The 14,636-nt window shown below is 39.4% G+C and overlaps 1 protein-coding gene across 1 annotated transcript in view; it reads left to right on the forward strand.

Annotated features, from left to right (window-relative positions):
- The window catches only part of MAD1L1 (mitotic arrest deficient 1 like 1), a gene marked incomplete at its 5' end in the record, with an annotated part of 375,295 nt that overhangs the window by 8,257 nt on the left and 352,402 nt on the right, over positions 1–14,636 (forward strand). Inside the window, 2 exons of the mRNA XM_082006803.1 lie at positions 152–266; positions 1,215–1,276. Of these exons, the coding sequence (XP_081862929.1) occupies positions 152–266; positions 1,215–1,276 (177 nt within the window). The remainder of the gene's footprint in view (positions 1–151; positions 267–1,214; positions 1,277–14,636) is intronic.

Here is a 14,636-nt window from a genome sequence, read left to right on the forward strand (position 1 = left end):
TGCAGTGAAGGTTATAGAAGTGAGTCAGTTGAATGTCATAATGTCTGTTCAATGTCATAGGATTCCCTTGTAATTCCATGTGTATCTGGAAGTTTGTGAGAGAGAATTGAGTTGCATGGCTCTTTAATCATTGTCTCTCTTTTCATCATAGGGAGATGAAAGAAAACAATGGATTACTTAAAGAGGAGGTGGAAGGTCTCCAAAGAAAACTGGAACGCTATGAGAAAGTCCAAGCACAGCTAGTGACCGTTGAATTGGAAAATGAGGTGAGGAGCTGGGAACATTTGGTGGATGAGCAGAATAGGGGTTTCCTTTGTTGCCAGTCCTGTCTTTTAGGCTCTTTCTGTATTGTGTTTGTTGAGATGGTACCTGTTTTAATTAATGGGATCAAACCAGGCATTGTGAAACTTAAATGTTATCATGAGGGGAGCTATGGCAATGAAGGTGAAAAAGGCAAAAAGATACCTACTCTTCAGCTGGAGATTCTGTGTAAAGAACAAACTCATCATAGTGTCTTTTTTGGCCTTGCTGTTTCTCTTTTACCTTTCTTCTGCTGGAAATGCTTTTTTTAGTGTTAAGCTCTGCCCAGACATGGTGTTGCCAAACAGGCAGGTGGTAAGAACCTGGATACACGCTTGTATTGCTGCCAATGCTAGCAGGGCCAGAATGTGGTCTCGGATGACAAAACCTGTCTTGCTTCTATCCCACCCTATATCAAGCATACAGCGAGTTGTCAAGAGATTAACCTAATTGTGTAAACTTGTTGATCTGGAGAATTATACTGGTGTCTGATCAGGTTTAAATAATACTATTTGGTATTGACTGAAAGTAAAAAGCTATAGGAGAAACTGGAAGAGGAGAAATGGGCACTTCAGCTGCTACAGAACTGGTGTTGAGAATACAACTTGTTTTCTTCGCAGCCAAGAGTCTAGTCTACCAAGGTCTAGTACAATGATGGTCGCTCAGAGGGTTAGATAATCTATAGCGCTGAAGTGTTACATGGGTTCTATGTGTCATAGAGCTGTGGTGATGGGGACAATGTTTGTGAGGGTTGGGGAACGACAAACCAAAAGTGCTAGGTAAGATAATGAAATCCACAGGAGCAAAAGGAAAGATGCTGACTTTGAATGGAGGATTATAAGAAAACTGTGTGGAAAATGAACTGTTAGAACATTTGTCTATGTCTCTAACTCTTCTTTTGATCTCTACTTCAGAAACTTCTGGGAAAATTAAAAAGCTGGGAGAAACTCGACCAGAGCACTGGCTTGAGTATCAGGTATGTTCTCACAGCTCTGGAGGGAGGTAAAACCTTTAAAGCACTTTCCTTTCATCGTAGTCATCTGATCTCTGAAGTGTGCTGGTCGTGCTTTCGTCCCGTCTCTTCATGTGGAAGCTATTCCAGTACTTTTTATTACATATGAGAAGAACCATAAGATACGCACTGTTATAAAGTATCTCTGGGAAATAACATGTTTTTCAGCAAGTCAGCTTGACCAGTGTGTCTGAGGCAAGAGGTTCGATTTTGAGTTCTTTGAACTTCTTGTGTATAGCTACATTCATGTTTAGTTAGAGATTCTGCTAGCTTAGTAAGTGAACTTTTAAGAATTTTATGATATGTCCAGAGAAGAGGATATGTGTTACTTGTGAAGAGTTGTTGTAAATATGATTTCACTGAAATCTGGATATTGAAAAAACCTGCCAGATCATGTTGTAACTTTTCTTCCCTAAAGCAGCTGAAGAACAGTTGTTAATTTAATTATTTTGTCTAACAAGAGAAATGGAATATACGCAGTTTCTTATAAAAGGGGGACCCCCCTGCAATGGTGTTTTGTAACACCAGTTAGCCTCGTTGTGCATTGTTACTGAACAACTCTTTCTGATGTTTGGAGCATCTGGATCTTTTAAGAAATCTGGATTATTTTTTTTAAGGCCTCTGGTATGTATGTGGTATAAAGATGGCTGGAAATAGCGCATCGTCTGATCATTTTCTTCCATTGCAGAAGGTTTTCTGTGTAGCTACAATGCTTTTGTGTGTCACGTGTTTCAGTGCTGCTTTATTTTCTCCAAATATTTACATTGTTGTTACGCTAGGAGAGATGCTTCTTTGTAAATAGCTGTCTTGATATGAGCATTATAGTACGGAACACCTTTCTTACTGGATCAAGGCCTGAGCGGCAGCATGAACCACAGAACCTAATTTTACTGATTGCTTCTTTATTCCGTTTGTTACATGTGCCTAACAGATAACTATGTCTGCATGCTGCTGGGATTGCTTGAAGTAGGAGTGTTTGGATATGCATATATGGTTTGAGCATGTTACTGCTTCATGTAAAAGATACTTGTGTTCAACTTGGGAAAGCCCCCTTAATTTTCTCTGTGTTCTCTGTTTAATGAGGATAATGAACCTTTTTCTAGAGGCATGCTAGTAGGTAGTATGCTTGAGATTCTCTCCTGGCTCTGCTGAGGATACGTACATTTAGATGAAGTTAGAATTGTGCTAAATCTCTTATGGCAAGGAATGGACAGAAATAGTACGAATCCTTTTCACAAAACCTGTTCTATCAGACAGTGGAGTAAAAGCTTTTTACTTACCTCAAGCTGTTAAACATTTAATGAGGTAATTTCACACTGGGAGAGAAATGGAACCAAGTGATTCTGCCTGTTGAAGTCTAATAACTCCTTCATTTAAAATCAGAATATTCGCTGTGAAGTGTTAGGTTTTTGATTGGCCCATATTGTTTAGTGCTATTAATGGCGTCCTCTCATACAGAAAAGGGAATTGCTCTTGAGAAAAATCATCCTTTGCATGCAATTGTAGCAAGTGGAACTGGATGATTTTTCTCCCTTGCTCCTTTTTTTTTTTCTTTTTGTTGCTCAGAATTCTTGCAGCATGAATTACATTAATTTTTGGTCAGGGTTATGAAGATGATGAGAGATCATTGTCCTAGTTAGGTTCCTGGAGTATGCTGTTGCTGAAAGTTTGAGAAAAGCTAATTGCCTATCTCATAGTAGAAGAAAATAGGAACAAGTTGGATTGTTGTCCCAAAGAGCCGGAGCAGTGTGCTGTTTGCTAATAACTAGATAAGCAAGGAAGAAGGGAATGCATTAGGATTTCTCATCTTTTCTTATCACGTTCTTCATTGGTACAGAGCATGTAAGGGAAGTGTGTACAGTGTGTGGCGTTTTAGGAGAGGATGGTTTTAGTTTCCTCCAGCACTTCCACAGGGCTTGTTCTGTGTCTGCTCTCAGTGATTTCTCTTCACTGACTGCCTGGTCCCAGCAGGCTTCTTGTCAGATTGGCTTATGATCAGACCTATGAGTCTAATTTCAAGTGTAATTTTATGTAATAATACTTGGAAAGGAGGTGCAGCTTTTAGCGGTGTAGTCGTAATCCTACTGTTCTTAGTACTGGTGTCTTTGGTAACAATGAAAGAGCAAAGTGTTTATAAAGCTTCACCTTTTGGGGGGAAAAACAAGTTCATTAAGATTAGCCTTTGAGTAAACTCTTATGTTTGCTAGTTCTGGATGTCACTCGTAAGCTTCTGGGTTTTCCTCTTGCTCTCGTAAACTATGGAAACAAAGACAGCTTTAGCTCTAGGGCATGTTGGTGTGTTTGCATTGCTGTTGTTCAGTGTTCTTTCCAGAATTTGTCCTTGTAATTATGTCTGCCTTATATAAATGTTCTATAATATACCTGTAAGCTGTCAAATACCCAGGTAACAAAATAATACACACCATAGTTATGTACGGTTCACATATACACATCATGAATCTACATAATCTTTTTGTGTTCAATTATATGTCCTTTTGATATCTTGATCTGCTTACAGAGCCAACTATACTGGAAAGTAGGCTGTCTTTTATCATGACTGTAATTTTGTCGTGTAGGTCTTTTTTGCACGTTACTGTTACGCTGCCAGGGTTTTTCATACATATGTCATGTGTTGTCCTGACTTGATATTCCTGCTGTAGGGTTTGGTTTCAACTGTAAAAGGAAAAAACATTAAATCTTGAAATTCTTGCTTCGCGAGTAGAAAGTCTTATTTATTTGGAGTTTGTTCTCTTTGATTTATGTATGGCTATTGTACGACTTTGTTATTAGGAAAGAGTTGTGTTGAGAAAACAAGCTGCTTGTACTTTATCTCTCCAGGATGTGCTGATGCAGTTCGTATTTCTTCAAAATCCAGTATTTGTGTAATTGAGTTGTTGGACCATCTTCACTGAAGAACCATGTTAATCGTGACAGATTTGGTTGTTTTTTCAGAGTTAGACTATTAGGTTAGATATATTTTCCAGGTAGTTTCTTGACTGCTATCAAAACGATGTATTTTAACAGAAAAGTATTTCTGGAAGGTTGTTGCAAGAAAAAAGGCAGGTGGTTTATTTGGATGACAGTGTGCAAAACCATCCACGAGATGGCATCCTTTCTCCTGCTGCTGGAGGAAACTGGTTTTCTGCTCCAGTCTGGCAGGCTCAGCCTGATGTAAAAACCATCAGCTGGGCACCTTAAGAAGGGTCAGCTAGTCTAATGAAAGTTGTTCATTGTTCATATAAAATCTTTTAAAATCTGTTTAATGCTACATGCACACAATTATCTTCTCCAGCTCCAGTACTTAGGGTAGTAACTTGCTATGAAAAAGATCTGTACATATTTCTCGAACGGCATACAGAGCAGAGTGTTTTTCCAACCAACTCTATAAACTTCATATTTACACCACCCATTCTTCACCTTGTCTTGTTTAATTGCCTGGTTATCTTCTCTCCACCCCAAGCCTTAGAATTGCATCCTCTAAAGCAGCACTGTTACTGTTCTGACATTCCCTTCTGTGGCATGAAGAAGATAACTGTATAACAAATGAGGGTTCTTGTTCTGTGAGCTTTTAATCTAAACAAGCTTTTTTTGCTGCTGCTTGTCTATGTTTGATTGGTATTGCCTTCGTCCTTTACTGAATTAGCTAGGTGATTTTGCTATCCATAAGCAGATACACCCTGGAGTACAGAATGATGCAAAATGATGTGCATCAGGTATGTTTTAAAGATGAGGCAGCTCGTAAGTCAGATACTGAAGATACTGAAAGTCATTGATAGCAGCTGACAAGGCTTAATGCTAAATTTGTCTTTGTATTTATCCATAAGTGGCAGAAGATTGCAAGTTTTGAAAGGTGGAAGTTTTGCTGAGAAGTTATGCAAATTTGTGGACCACAAGCAACTGCTTCAGAGGAGTTCTAGTCCAAGCATTTTTTTTTTCTTTTTTTAGAGAATAAATAGTAATGTATGATGTGGGGTTTGTTATAGTGGTTTGGTGTGTGGGGTTTTTTGTTTGTTTTATTTTGGGGTTTTTTAATTGGAAGTAGTGACTGTGTAAAGCTTTTAACGCTTTCACCTGCTGGGCTCAAAGATCCTTGCATGCACAGCAGAATTATTTTATATCAGTGATAGTTTTTTGATGTTAGAGTAATCTAGGATTGGAAGGCAATCAAATATATTGTTAATGACCTATTTAAGTAGGTCTTTCCTTTTTCAGGCACCATTTTATGTTGCAGATGGTATTGTCAGCTTAGGCTTGATATTTGTATGTGGAAGATAAAGCAAAAGATTTTGTTCATATTACTTTTCGGAATCATTTTCCTTTTCTCCATGCACATCACAGGGAAGCAATGGAGAAATCAGCTGTCCTTTTCTGAAGGGCCATGGAATACAGTATGGAAATTAAAGGTGAGGCTGATGTATCAGAAAGAAAAGCAGTGTGCTTGGACTCTCCTGTGTTGCTCAGAAGCTCCAGTCACGGTCCTGCACATTCTTGAGTTGCATCTAATTGCAGTTATGTTGGAAGGCATGTATCAGCCCCCGCCCCCCGCCCCCCGACCCTGTGGTGTAAGACTGACCTGGGGGGTCTTAGGTTTAATGAGGGACTCCTAGGTTTAATGAAGCATGAGTTTGGACAGTACCTATAGTTGTCCTTCAATTTGCAAGGGTGAATTTCGTTGGCTTCAGTGATGGTACTGCATTAAGCTGCTATAGTTGTTTTGTGTGCTTTCTGTCCAGGCCTGTAAAGAGAAGTGCGGATTTGACAGGAATTCAGGCCAATGCGTAAGGACCATTTTCGCTTAGTGGAGCCTGCCAGCTGCAGACAGCAGACACTGATCTGCTGACCTGTCGCCTAGAGCCAAAGAAGTGAACCTGTTAATGCTGACCTGGTTTTCTTTCTGAAACAGCTGTGGGCTGGCTGGCTGACAAATCTTGGGGACTAGCTTCCTGCAATGTCTGAGGCCAATTAAGAAGAGATAGTGTGAATGTGTATGCATTTCCTCTCTAAGAAAGGGTTTAATTAAGAGGCAAGCATCTCTATTTAGTACAGTGGTTAGCACAGTTGTAATTTGTAATTACACAGGTGCTACACTCAGTACGGGAAGTCCTTCTATGCAGAATCTGCTTTTGGAGTTGGGGGAAGGGAGTAGAGAGGGAGGGAAAAGGGAATCAGATTTCTTGATTCTGCATTTAGTGGTGGATTAGTGCTCTTTTTTTTTTTTTCAGTGAATAGAAAAGAAGGGAGAATATTGGAGTTCTCTACTTTCCTTTTTGAATCTTGATTAACTATGCTTAACTACTCTGTGCTCTATTCCATCCAAGGCATTGAATGTCTTTGCAGTAGTGAATGAAACTCATAATCTTCTCCTTTCTCACAAGGTAGTAATTTACCTTTCTCTGAATGTCCCTTATGAATAAGTGGTTACTGGTTTTAAAAAAAAAAAATCTGTTGACAGATATACTAAGCAGTGCATGCTGAAATAATTTGAATTGCTCATATGTGTTTCTGGATACTTAATTAACTGCAGCCAATCAGAACAAGACTGGGGGTTACTGTTGCTAGTTCCAGTAATGCCGTAATTCTGGCATGATTGCTCCATAGTTGAGCAAATGTTTTTACTGGAGTAGCCTATTGTAGCCCTCTGGTCTCTTGTCACCAAGCAAAAAATTGATCACTTAAAAACAATTAAGTGTTTGATGCTGTCTGTAACTGTACCGTTGACCTGAACTTAAGTCCTAATTTCTATGTTTTGGGGGGGTGAGGGGGTGAGTTTGTCTGGGTTGGCTAATGGTGGCCCCCTATTTTAGCGCTAAGTCCCTAATTGGAGAAGAAAATTAGAATTAGCATTGTAGAAGGATATTGAAACTTCATTTTGTACATATAATTTTTATGTAAATAATTGTAATTTATGATCTGTGAACATATTGAAAATTGCATGACTGCTGTTCACAAGATTCCCAGTGTAAAACAAGCTGTCTCATCACAGAGGGAATTCCCAGGGCACCAAAAAGGGAGATAAACACTATGTAAGGGGAAACAGTAATTAAAAAAAAACTCCACAAACAAAATAAGTTATACTTAGTAGAGAAACTTTATAGTTACGAGGTCTCAGCTTACCTCATTGAAAGATTATCTGCTGTTGTCCTGTACAGACACAGTACTACATTTTACAGTTACTCTTAAGAGCTTAACTTTGTTATCAAAAAATTTGCCTTCCACTGAAGTTGAAGGCTTGGTAGATGTTAAAGAACTCGCTTGATGAAGAGGCCCAGTGTTTGCACGTTGCTAATATTCTGCAAAATCTCTCAAAATAGGGCTTTCTTCTGGCTTCCGCGCAGGGATTAATGCTGTGTGAATGTCTCTGGCATAGTTCTGCAGGACAAGTTAGTCTCAACTTAGAGCACTTCTACCATTCCTGTCAGGTGGGACTTCTGACTCGAGTGTCTGTGTGAAAATGTTCTGTTCCTACCGGGTACTTTGTGGTTCTGTGAGCCCTGCAGCTGAAAGAGTTGGTCCTGCGTAGCAAAAAGTAATCTAGAATGGAAAACAGTTTTCATCCAGATTGGTTCCCTCATCAGGTTTACCGTGTGGGTGCATAAATACTTGTGCTGTTCCAAAGCAGGGCAGAGGAAGTGGCAATGAGCAGCCAGAGTTGTTAGGATTGATGCGGATAATAATTGTGTTTATTTAGAAATAAAGGTTATATGCTCAGTATTTTTAGGACTTAGGATGTGTAAAAGATGAAAGCATTGCTTTAGAAGCATTTAAAATCTTTAGAGGGGAGTGCCTGGATGGTTTCAAGGGGGATCTTTGTCTTTAGAGAGCGAGGTAGACGTTCAAGAGAAAACTAACTGTGGTTTAGAACAATAATGGTATGTGTACTGAAGCCACCATTCTTTACATAGAGAAGTCTTGGAAGAAGCTGTCACACCTATTGAATGTGACATGCAGCATATGCTGGACTATTGCTGTAAGCTCTTCTGTTCTTTGTTATCCTGTTATCTTATGTTAAAATGTACATTATTTTTCACTTTCTGCAGTGCCTTAGGTTTTAGCTTTCCTTGACAGAATGCTTTTCATGCATGGTGGGGAGAAAGTGTTCCTTTGTCATCTCAAAATCTGAAGTTCCAGTTTTCAGTGTAGTCAGAATGTACTTTTGGGAGACTTCAGGCCATGTTTGGGTGTTGGGAGTGAGTAATGTACTTAAATGTGATGTTTGGAAGCCTGACATCAAATCTGTGCTTTAGCCAGAGTTTAGTCTTCTCCCATTCTTATGGTGTTGATCCACTTAATTTTAATATGGCAACCATCTGCGCCTCCTTTCATAGATTTCTTAAAATATTGTAGGTCTGTTCCTGCTAGTGCTTCACTGAAATGCTGGGCAAAGCTTCCTGCTGCATTTTCCAATCAGATATTAATTTTCTCCCAAAATGCTGTACTTATCTCTGATGTTCAAAAATATTAGTGTTCTTTCTCCTTTGCCATTAATGCTTTTATTTGCATTTGAATATATCAGAGTAGTAAGTCTTGAGGCTAAAGGAAAGATAGGAAGAGTGTAAAACATAATGGATGAGCACCTGACATCTAGGCAGATGGAGGCTGTAATGTATAATCAGAGAATCAGGGTAAGAAGTAAGCAAGCTCACATCAAAAATATGTCTGTCCTTGCTTTGCATTTCAAAGCTTTGAGAACAGTAAAGAAACTGCCTTTCCAGGATCACAGATCGAGCATTCTGGAGACGGAGAAAATGATTGAACAATAGCTTAGCACACGATCCATCTTCTTTGGTGAAGAATAATTTGAGGAACTTCAGTAGTTTGCCTGCAGGAACTGTATGGAGAATAATGACATCAAAGAAAAGATGGACGATTCTTACTAGGGGAATAAGAACTGTATTTTGGAAGTGAGGATGCCAATGGACCCTTTTTTTAGCTGGGAAATATCACTTCTTTTTCCATGAACTTTTTATTAGAATATAGAGCATTTCCCAGCTTGAATATAGGGTGCATTTCCCAAACCAATAACCTTAAGGCTCTTCTTGCACTAGGAACATGAATGTTTTAGAAATGTGTGCTGCTGTTGTCTTCTGCATAGCAAGGGATTTGTTTGCCATAGGGGACTCCTCAGCCTGAGACTTCATTTTGCCTTGCTGCCGTATTTCTTGCAAGTAGTGTTTGAGATGCTGTTGAAAAAAAGTTGGGTAAAAAGTACCCTTTCTTCCAGCATGTAGTGACCCATGTTATGTGTAAATGGCTTGAACTTAGGTGCTCACTCTGCTGTGAAGGAGAAGCTTTCAAAAATATAGACACTGTTATAAAGAGCTGCTTTCCTTATATTAAGCAGTCCTGTTTGCCTTAAAGTGAAATTATCATTTAAATAGCAGAGACTAATCAGCAAGGGGATGGTTTGCTACTGTCAGACAGCTCAAATGTTCCTGCTTGAGTTTCATTCAGTCTCTCATTTGGTCATCTCCGCAAACCCTATAACCACTATAATCTCTAGCTCACTTTTAATTTTACCTTTCCATTTCCGTTTTAGCATCTTTCAGTATTTCAGTTCTAAATTTTCTGCTGGGGCTGTTGATGTGCTTTGCCTTCCCTCTCCCTTAGATGTGCAGCGTATACCTCATTTATCCCCAAAGTTTTGTTTTTGCAGGGAAACTTTTAGACAAAAATATAAAAATGGATCCTGTACATGCTTCTTGAGGATGATTTTGTTTTAGTGTAGCAATGCCTTTTTCAAAACCTTTCTCCAAGTGCACAGGCCCTTTCTAAGTAGAAGCAAACCCAAATGCCTCGGTAAGTATTCAAACTCTTGTGTTGTGCTACTCCGTTGTACTAGTGGGCAGGGCCTTTATTTACAGGGCAAGGAATCTACCTTCTTCATTGGATCAAGGAGTACCAAGGTGGATTGTGTCAGTCTAACATAACAGCTTCCTTTGTCTGGAGAATGGATTATCTTATCAAATAAAACACAATAGATCTTATTTATTTGAACTTCACTAAACATTTGATCGAGAGCACCACTTGGGAAAGTATAAACCATGTGGGAAAAGATGGAAGTTAATAGAAGAATTGTAGGGTATGAGGAGTTGTTTAAGCAGGGATGGATTTAGTATTGTTGAAAGGAAAATGTGAGGATAAGTAGAATTCCTCAAAGATTAGCCTTAGGATCTGCTTTATTTAGTATTTCTATTAATGGTTTTGGTGCAAAAATTTGGTGTGTGCTGATAAAACTTGTCTAATGATGCCAAGTTCAGAGGATTCGTAAATACACAAAAGCTGGATATGCAGAACTCAGTGACCCTAAGGATTAGAGTAAAGAAGTGAGACAAAATTCAATGAAACAAAACACAAGGCTCCCCGGAACTGGGAGCTGAATACAAGCTTCTTTTGTAAAATATGGCACATGCAGTGGAAAGGACTAGAAGGGCTGTGTACTTGTTTACAACAGGATGGCTGCTAAGTCTCACACATAGGATGCACCAGGAGAAAAACTTCCATGGAGGTGCAAGTGTTCAAGTGCCTCTGTAGATGGCCTGGGAGACGCTTCTCAGAGTTCTGATCACCCTCTGTGGAGGAAGGCAGCGGGAACTAAATGCAGCAAAGGGATGCTGGTAGGAGCCTGAGAAGCCCCTGAGCCAGTGGGGAGTGGAGGGACTGGCCTCCTCTAGCAAAGGCTGGCAGGAGATGTAATTGCTGCGAACAAATACATGGATAGAAGGAAGCAGGATCAATACCAGTGGAAAAAAAACCCGTCTATACTAAAGACTAGTATTGGCATGTAAATCAAATCACTGCAACCCTGCCATGAATACAGCTTAGAAGGAGTTCTGACTTTTAGGAAGACTAAGTTCTGAATGCAGCTTCCAGTGGGGGCAAAAGTACACAAATTACTGCTTCTAAGTTGAAGCTTCAGAAGGTTATGGACGAGATGGCTCGAGTTCATAATAGCAAAGGACTAGGCAGGACCTAAACTAAAAGCTTCTTTTCAGTCCCACTTTCATGTGGATGTGTGTGTACCAATCTGTAAGCAAGGGAAATGGGCTCAAGAATAGGAAGAGTGGAGCAGTATATTTAAGGTTGGAATTACAGTCATTGTTTAATATCAGGATTCTGAAAACTGCAATTGGGAAAGGGGGGTGTGTGTGTTAGTGGATAAAAGTAGACGCGTCCACCTTTGTGCCCACACAGAACAACAGCTGTGGACAGGGACCTGAAGTGTGAGAACAGCTGACCTTTGTGTTTGTATTGAGAAATAACCAGTTTGCTGAAAAATGTGCTGAACTATTAAGAAGACCTTATCTGCCAGTGTAGATGAGACAGAAATATGATTTGTATTGTCTGTAATGCTTTTCTGATCCTATTTGGTGCAGGTTATCTTGATGGTGTATTGAAAATGATTCAATCCTGGTTAGTGCTTAACCTCATCAATGCCTAGAGCAAGGATGCATGCTTTTGATGGTAGCTAGGAAGGTGCTACTTTAATTCTTTGTCTTTGGTTTGCCATCAGTGCAGGGGGGAGTTCTGTACTGAATCAGCCAAGAAAGGTCTAAGTTTCAGTTTTAACTGTACTTAATAGGTTAGCTAGCATAGCAACATCAAGGTGGGGTGGGGAAAAAATTGGAAATGTATGAGCATTAAACTCTTTGAGTCTTTTAGCATCTTTAAAATGCTCCTAGCTCTGACAAGCTAGCTTAAACGCCCTGTGATGATATTATGTAAGCCTTGTCCTTAAGCTTCAGTCTTTCCGCCCTTGGGACCTCTTTGACAGTGAATATTTTTGAGCAAGGCACGTCTTTACCTGGGCTATATTCTCTTTCATCACAAGCTACGTTATTAAAGGGAATATGCTTGTGGATATACCTTTGTGCGTGCATTGTTTGGAGAGGAAAAATTAATGTGGCTTCTAGAAGCAAAAGCGCTGCACAATATTTTCAAGCATTTCGTAAAGGGTATAGTGAGCTTGAAATGTTAGTGAGTTAAAAGATTAATGTGATAAGTGCCTCAAAGTTCTCTTGAACTAGCTGTGATTATGTAAGTGTTGTTTGTTATTTTAAAATAACTTACAGCACAGAAATTGCCGTGTTGGACTGGATTATTTACTAATCCATCTCTGGTCCAGGGTTGAAGGCAATGGTATCCTGGTCTAGATAGGAAAATCCAAAGTAATGTACAAGACTTGAAGCAGACTTTTAGAATGGAGGTTTGTTAACTGTCATCAGCATGGATTTTGTTTAAGCAGATTTTAAGAACTTTATTTAGTGTCCCCCCACCTTTTTAAAAGTAAAATCTCCTGCAAATGGGAGATATTATGCATAGAATAAATTAAAAATGTTTTGCTTTGATACTCTTGCAGTTATAGTCTTTTTTTATTTGAAACTATATGTAACAAAGTTGCAAAGTATTAGAAGTAAGAATCTTAAATTGCTGCTGTTTCTCTAAATGATGCCTTTTTATCTTGCAGTTCTCTTTGAGGAGACAAAATGAAAAGTATTTTCTCTTAACTTTGTAATTTGATTTTTTTTTAACTGTGTGGTTGCTCCTTCCTCTATGTAGTATGCTACTATGCTGTTACGTGTGTTATGCAGGCTTGTTGGCGTATGTCTCTCTTCTCGCAGAACTGTAAGCTAGAAAGTCCAGCCTGAAGTGAGCTGCCCGAATGAGAGCAGATGCTGCACCAGGCTGTCAAGAGGATTGGGCCTGTGATAACTGTCAAGATTCCCATTTTGAAAGCAGAGATGGGAGGTGGTGGGGGCTGAGTGGACCCCGGTGTTTAGTGAACACTTGGAATCAATTAGTGTCTGGAGGTTATTTTCAATGTGCTGACCTAAACAGCTGAAGTAAGAGCTCAGGGCTCCTGTTTTCACATGAAGCTTTCTGTGGGGGTAGAATGGCTTGTAGAAAATGGAGCCAGGCCTTTGCATCAAAAAGAAGATAAACCAAGCCCAACTATTCCCTGTAGCCAAGGCAGCTAGAAGATGGAGGTGTATGGAATCCTCTTTCCCTCCCTGCCACCAATGTAAAATGCAGGGAGTGTATTGGCAAAGCTTATTTTATCAAAAATTTTTTCCCCCTTGTGGTTGCTGATGGACTGAAATGTGCTCTGCATTATTTTGCTTATCACCTGGTACTGAAAAGTTTGGTGTAATGAAGTCGTGTCTGTTGCAGAATGTGATTCTTGGATTAGGACAATACATTTGGGAATAGCATGTTAGAAACCTCTGTCTGTTGAAGCAGCTCTCAACTTTACTGCCTTTTGCTATAAACAGAAATAGGATCTGTCAGAGAGCCTGACCTTCCAATACAGGCAGAGTTTTGGCTTTTCTAGAAATGTATTCACTTGAAGTCTTGAGCATCTCTTCTCTCCTTTTCTAGTATTGCTTTGACTCAATCCTTACCCAGTCCCTTTGTGTTATTCTCAACTCTCTTATCAACGAAGTTAACAATTGCTGCGCCTCTTTGTGGGGAGTAATGAGCAACTATGGCAAGAATCATTTTCTAGCACAAGTTGTTCTTGCTGGAATTGCTTTTGAATTCTCATTACTTGTTTAAGCTCTCTTCCAGAGATACTCTGATATGAACAGTGTAGTGAAAGGAAGATCAATCTTTTGGGTGGGAAGAAATATGAAGTTCTGGATTTTCCTGAGTTACACCCTGCTGACCGAGTTAATTTCTCTCCTATTTTAATGAAACAATCATTCTCTTTCTGTGGTACACATGAAGCTGTTCAGTGAAGGATTGAAATCCTACTAACTTTTCTAAGAACAGAAATAGGGTATCTGGCTTTGAGAATGTGTTCAGTATCAGTATCCTCAGTTAAAGAAGTCAGCTGTTCATCAGCTTGGACAGCTTTTGGTGATACTTCACAGCTCTGCTATTGTCTCAGTTCAGAAAATGATGCTTTAACCTAGTTATGATTTTTCCTTTTACTCGGTTTTGCTAGTACATTTGCAAATAACATTTCTGACTGTATGCTTTTTGTATGCCCAGAGTTAAAGCTTTGTGGCTTCAGGTGGTTTTCTGCAAATTTAGCAGCCAAGGTTGATGGCATCAAGTCTATTTCATGACAAGCCTTTCATTTAGACTTGATTGTTTCCAGTGTGAGTTTGGCAAAGACATCATCTGCTTTCTGGATAGCTGGCCCACTTGTCAAGGTGACAGAACACCTATTGGCTCGCTTGTCTGCGAGTAGCTGGCAAGGGGAAATGCAATTGGCACTTTGTAATAACTGATATGTTTGGAAGGCTGGTGGAGAGGAAGAGTGAAAAAGTGCTCTGATTTTTATTTTTCTTTTTATTTTTTTGCAATTGGGTAGACATAGGTT

This window comes from Phaethon aethereus (genome assembly GCF_964289735.1).
Source record: "Phaethon aethereus genome assembly, chromosome: 15".
In the NCBI taxonomy this organism is placed as follows: Eukaryota; Metazoa; Chordata; class Aves; order Phaethontiformes; family Phaethontidae; genus Phaethon; species Phaethon aethereus.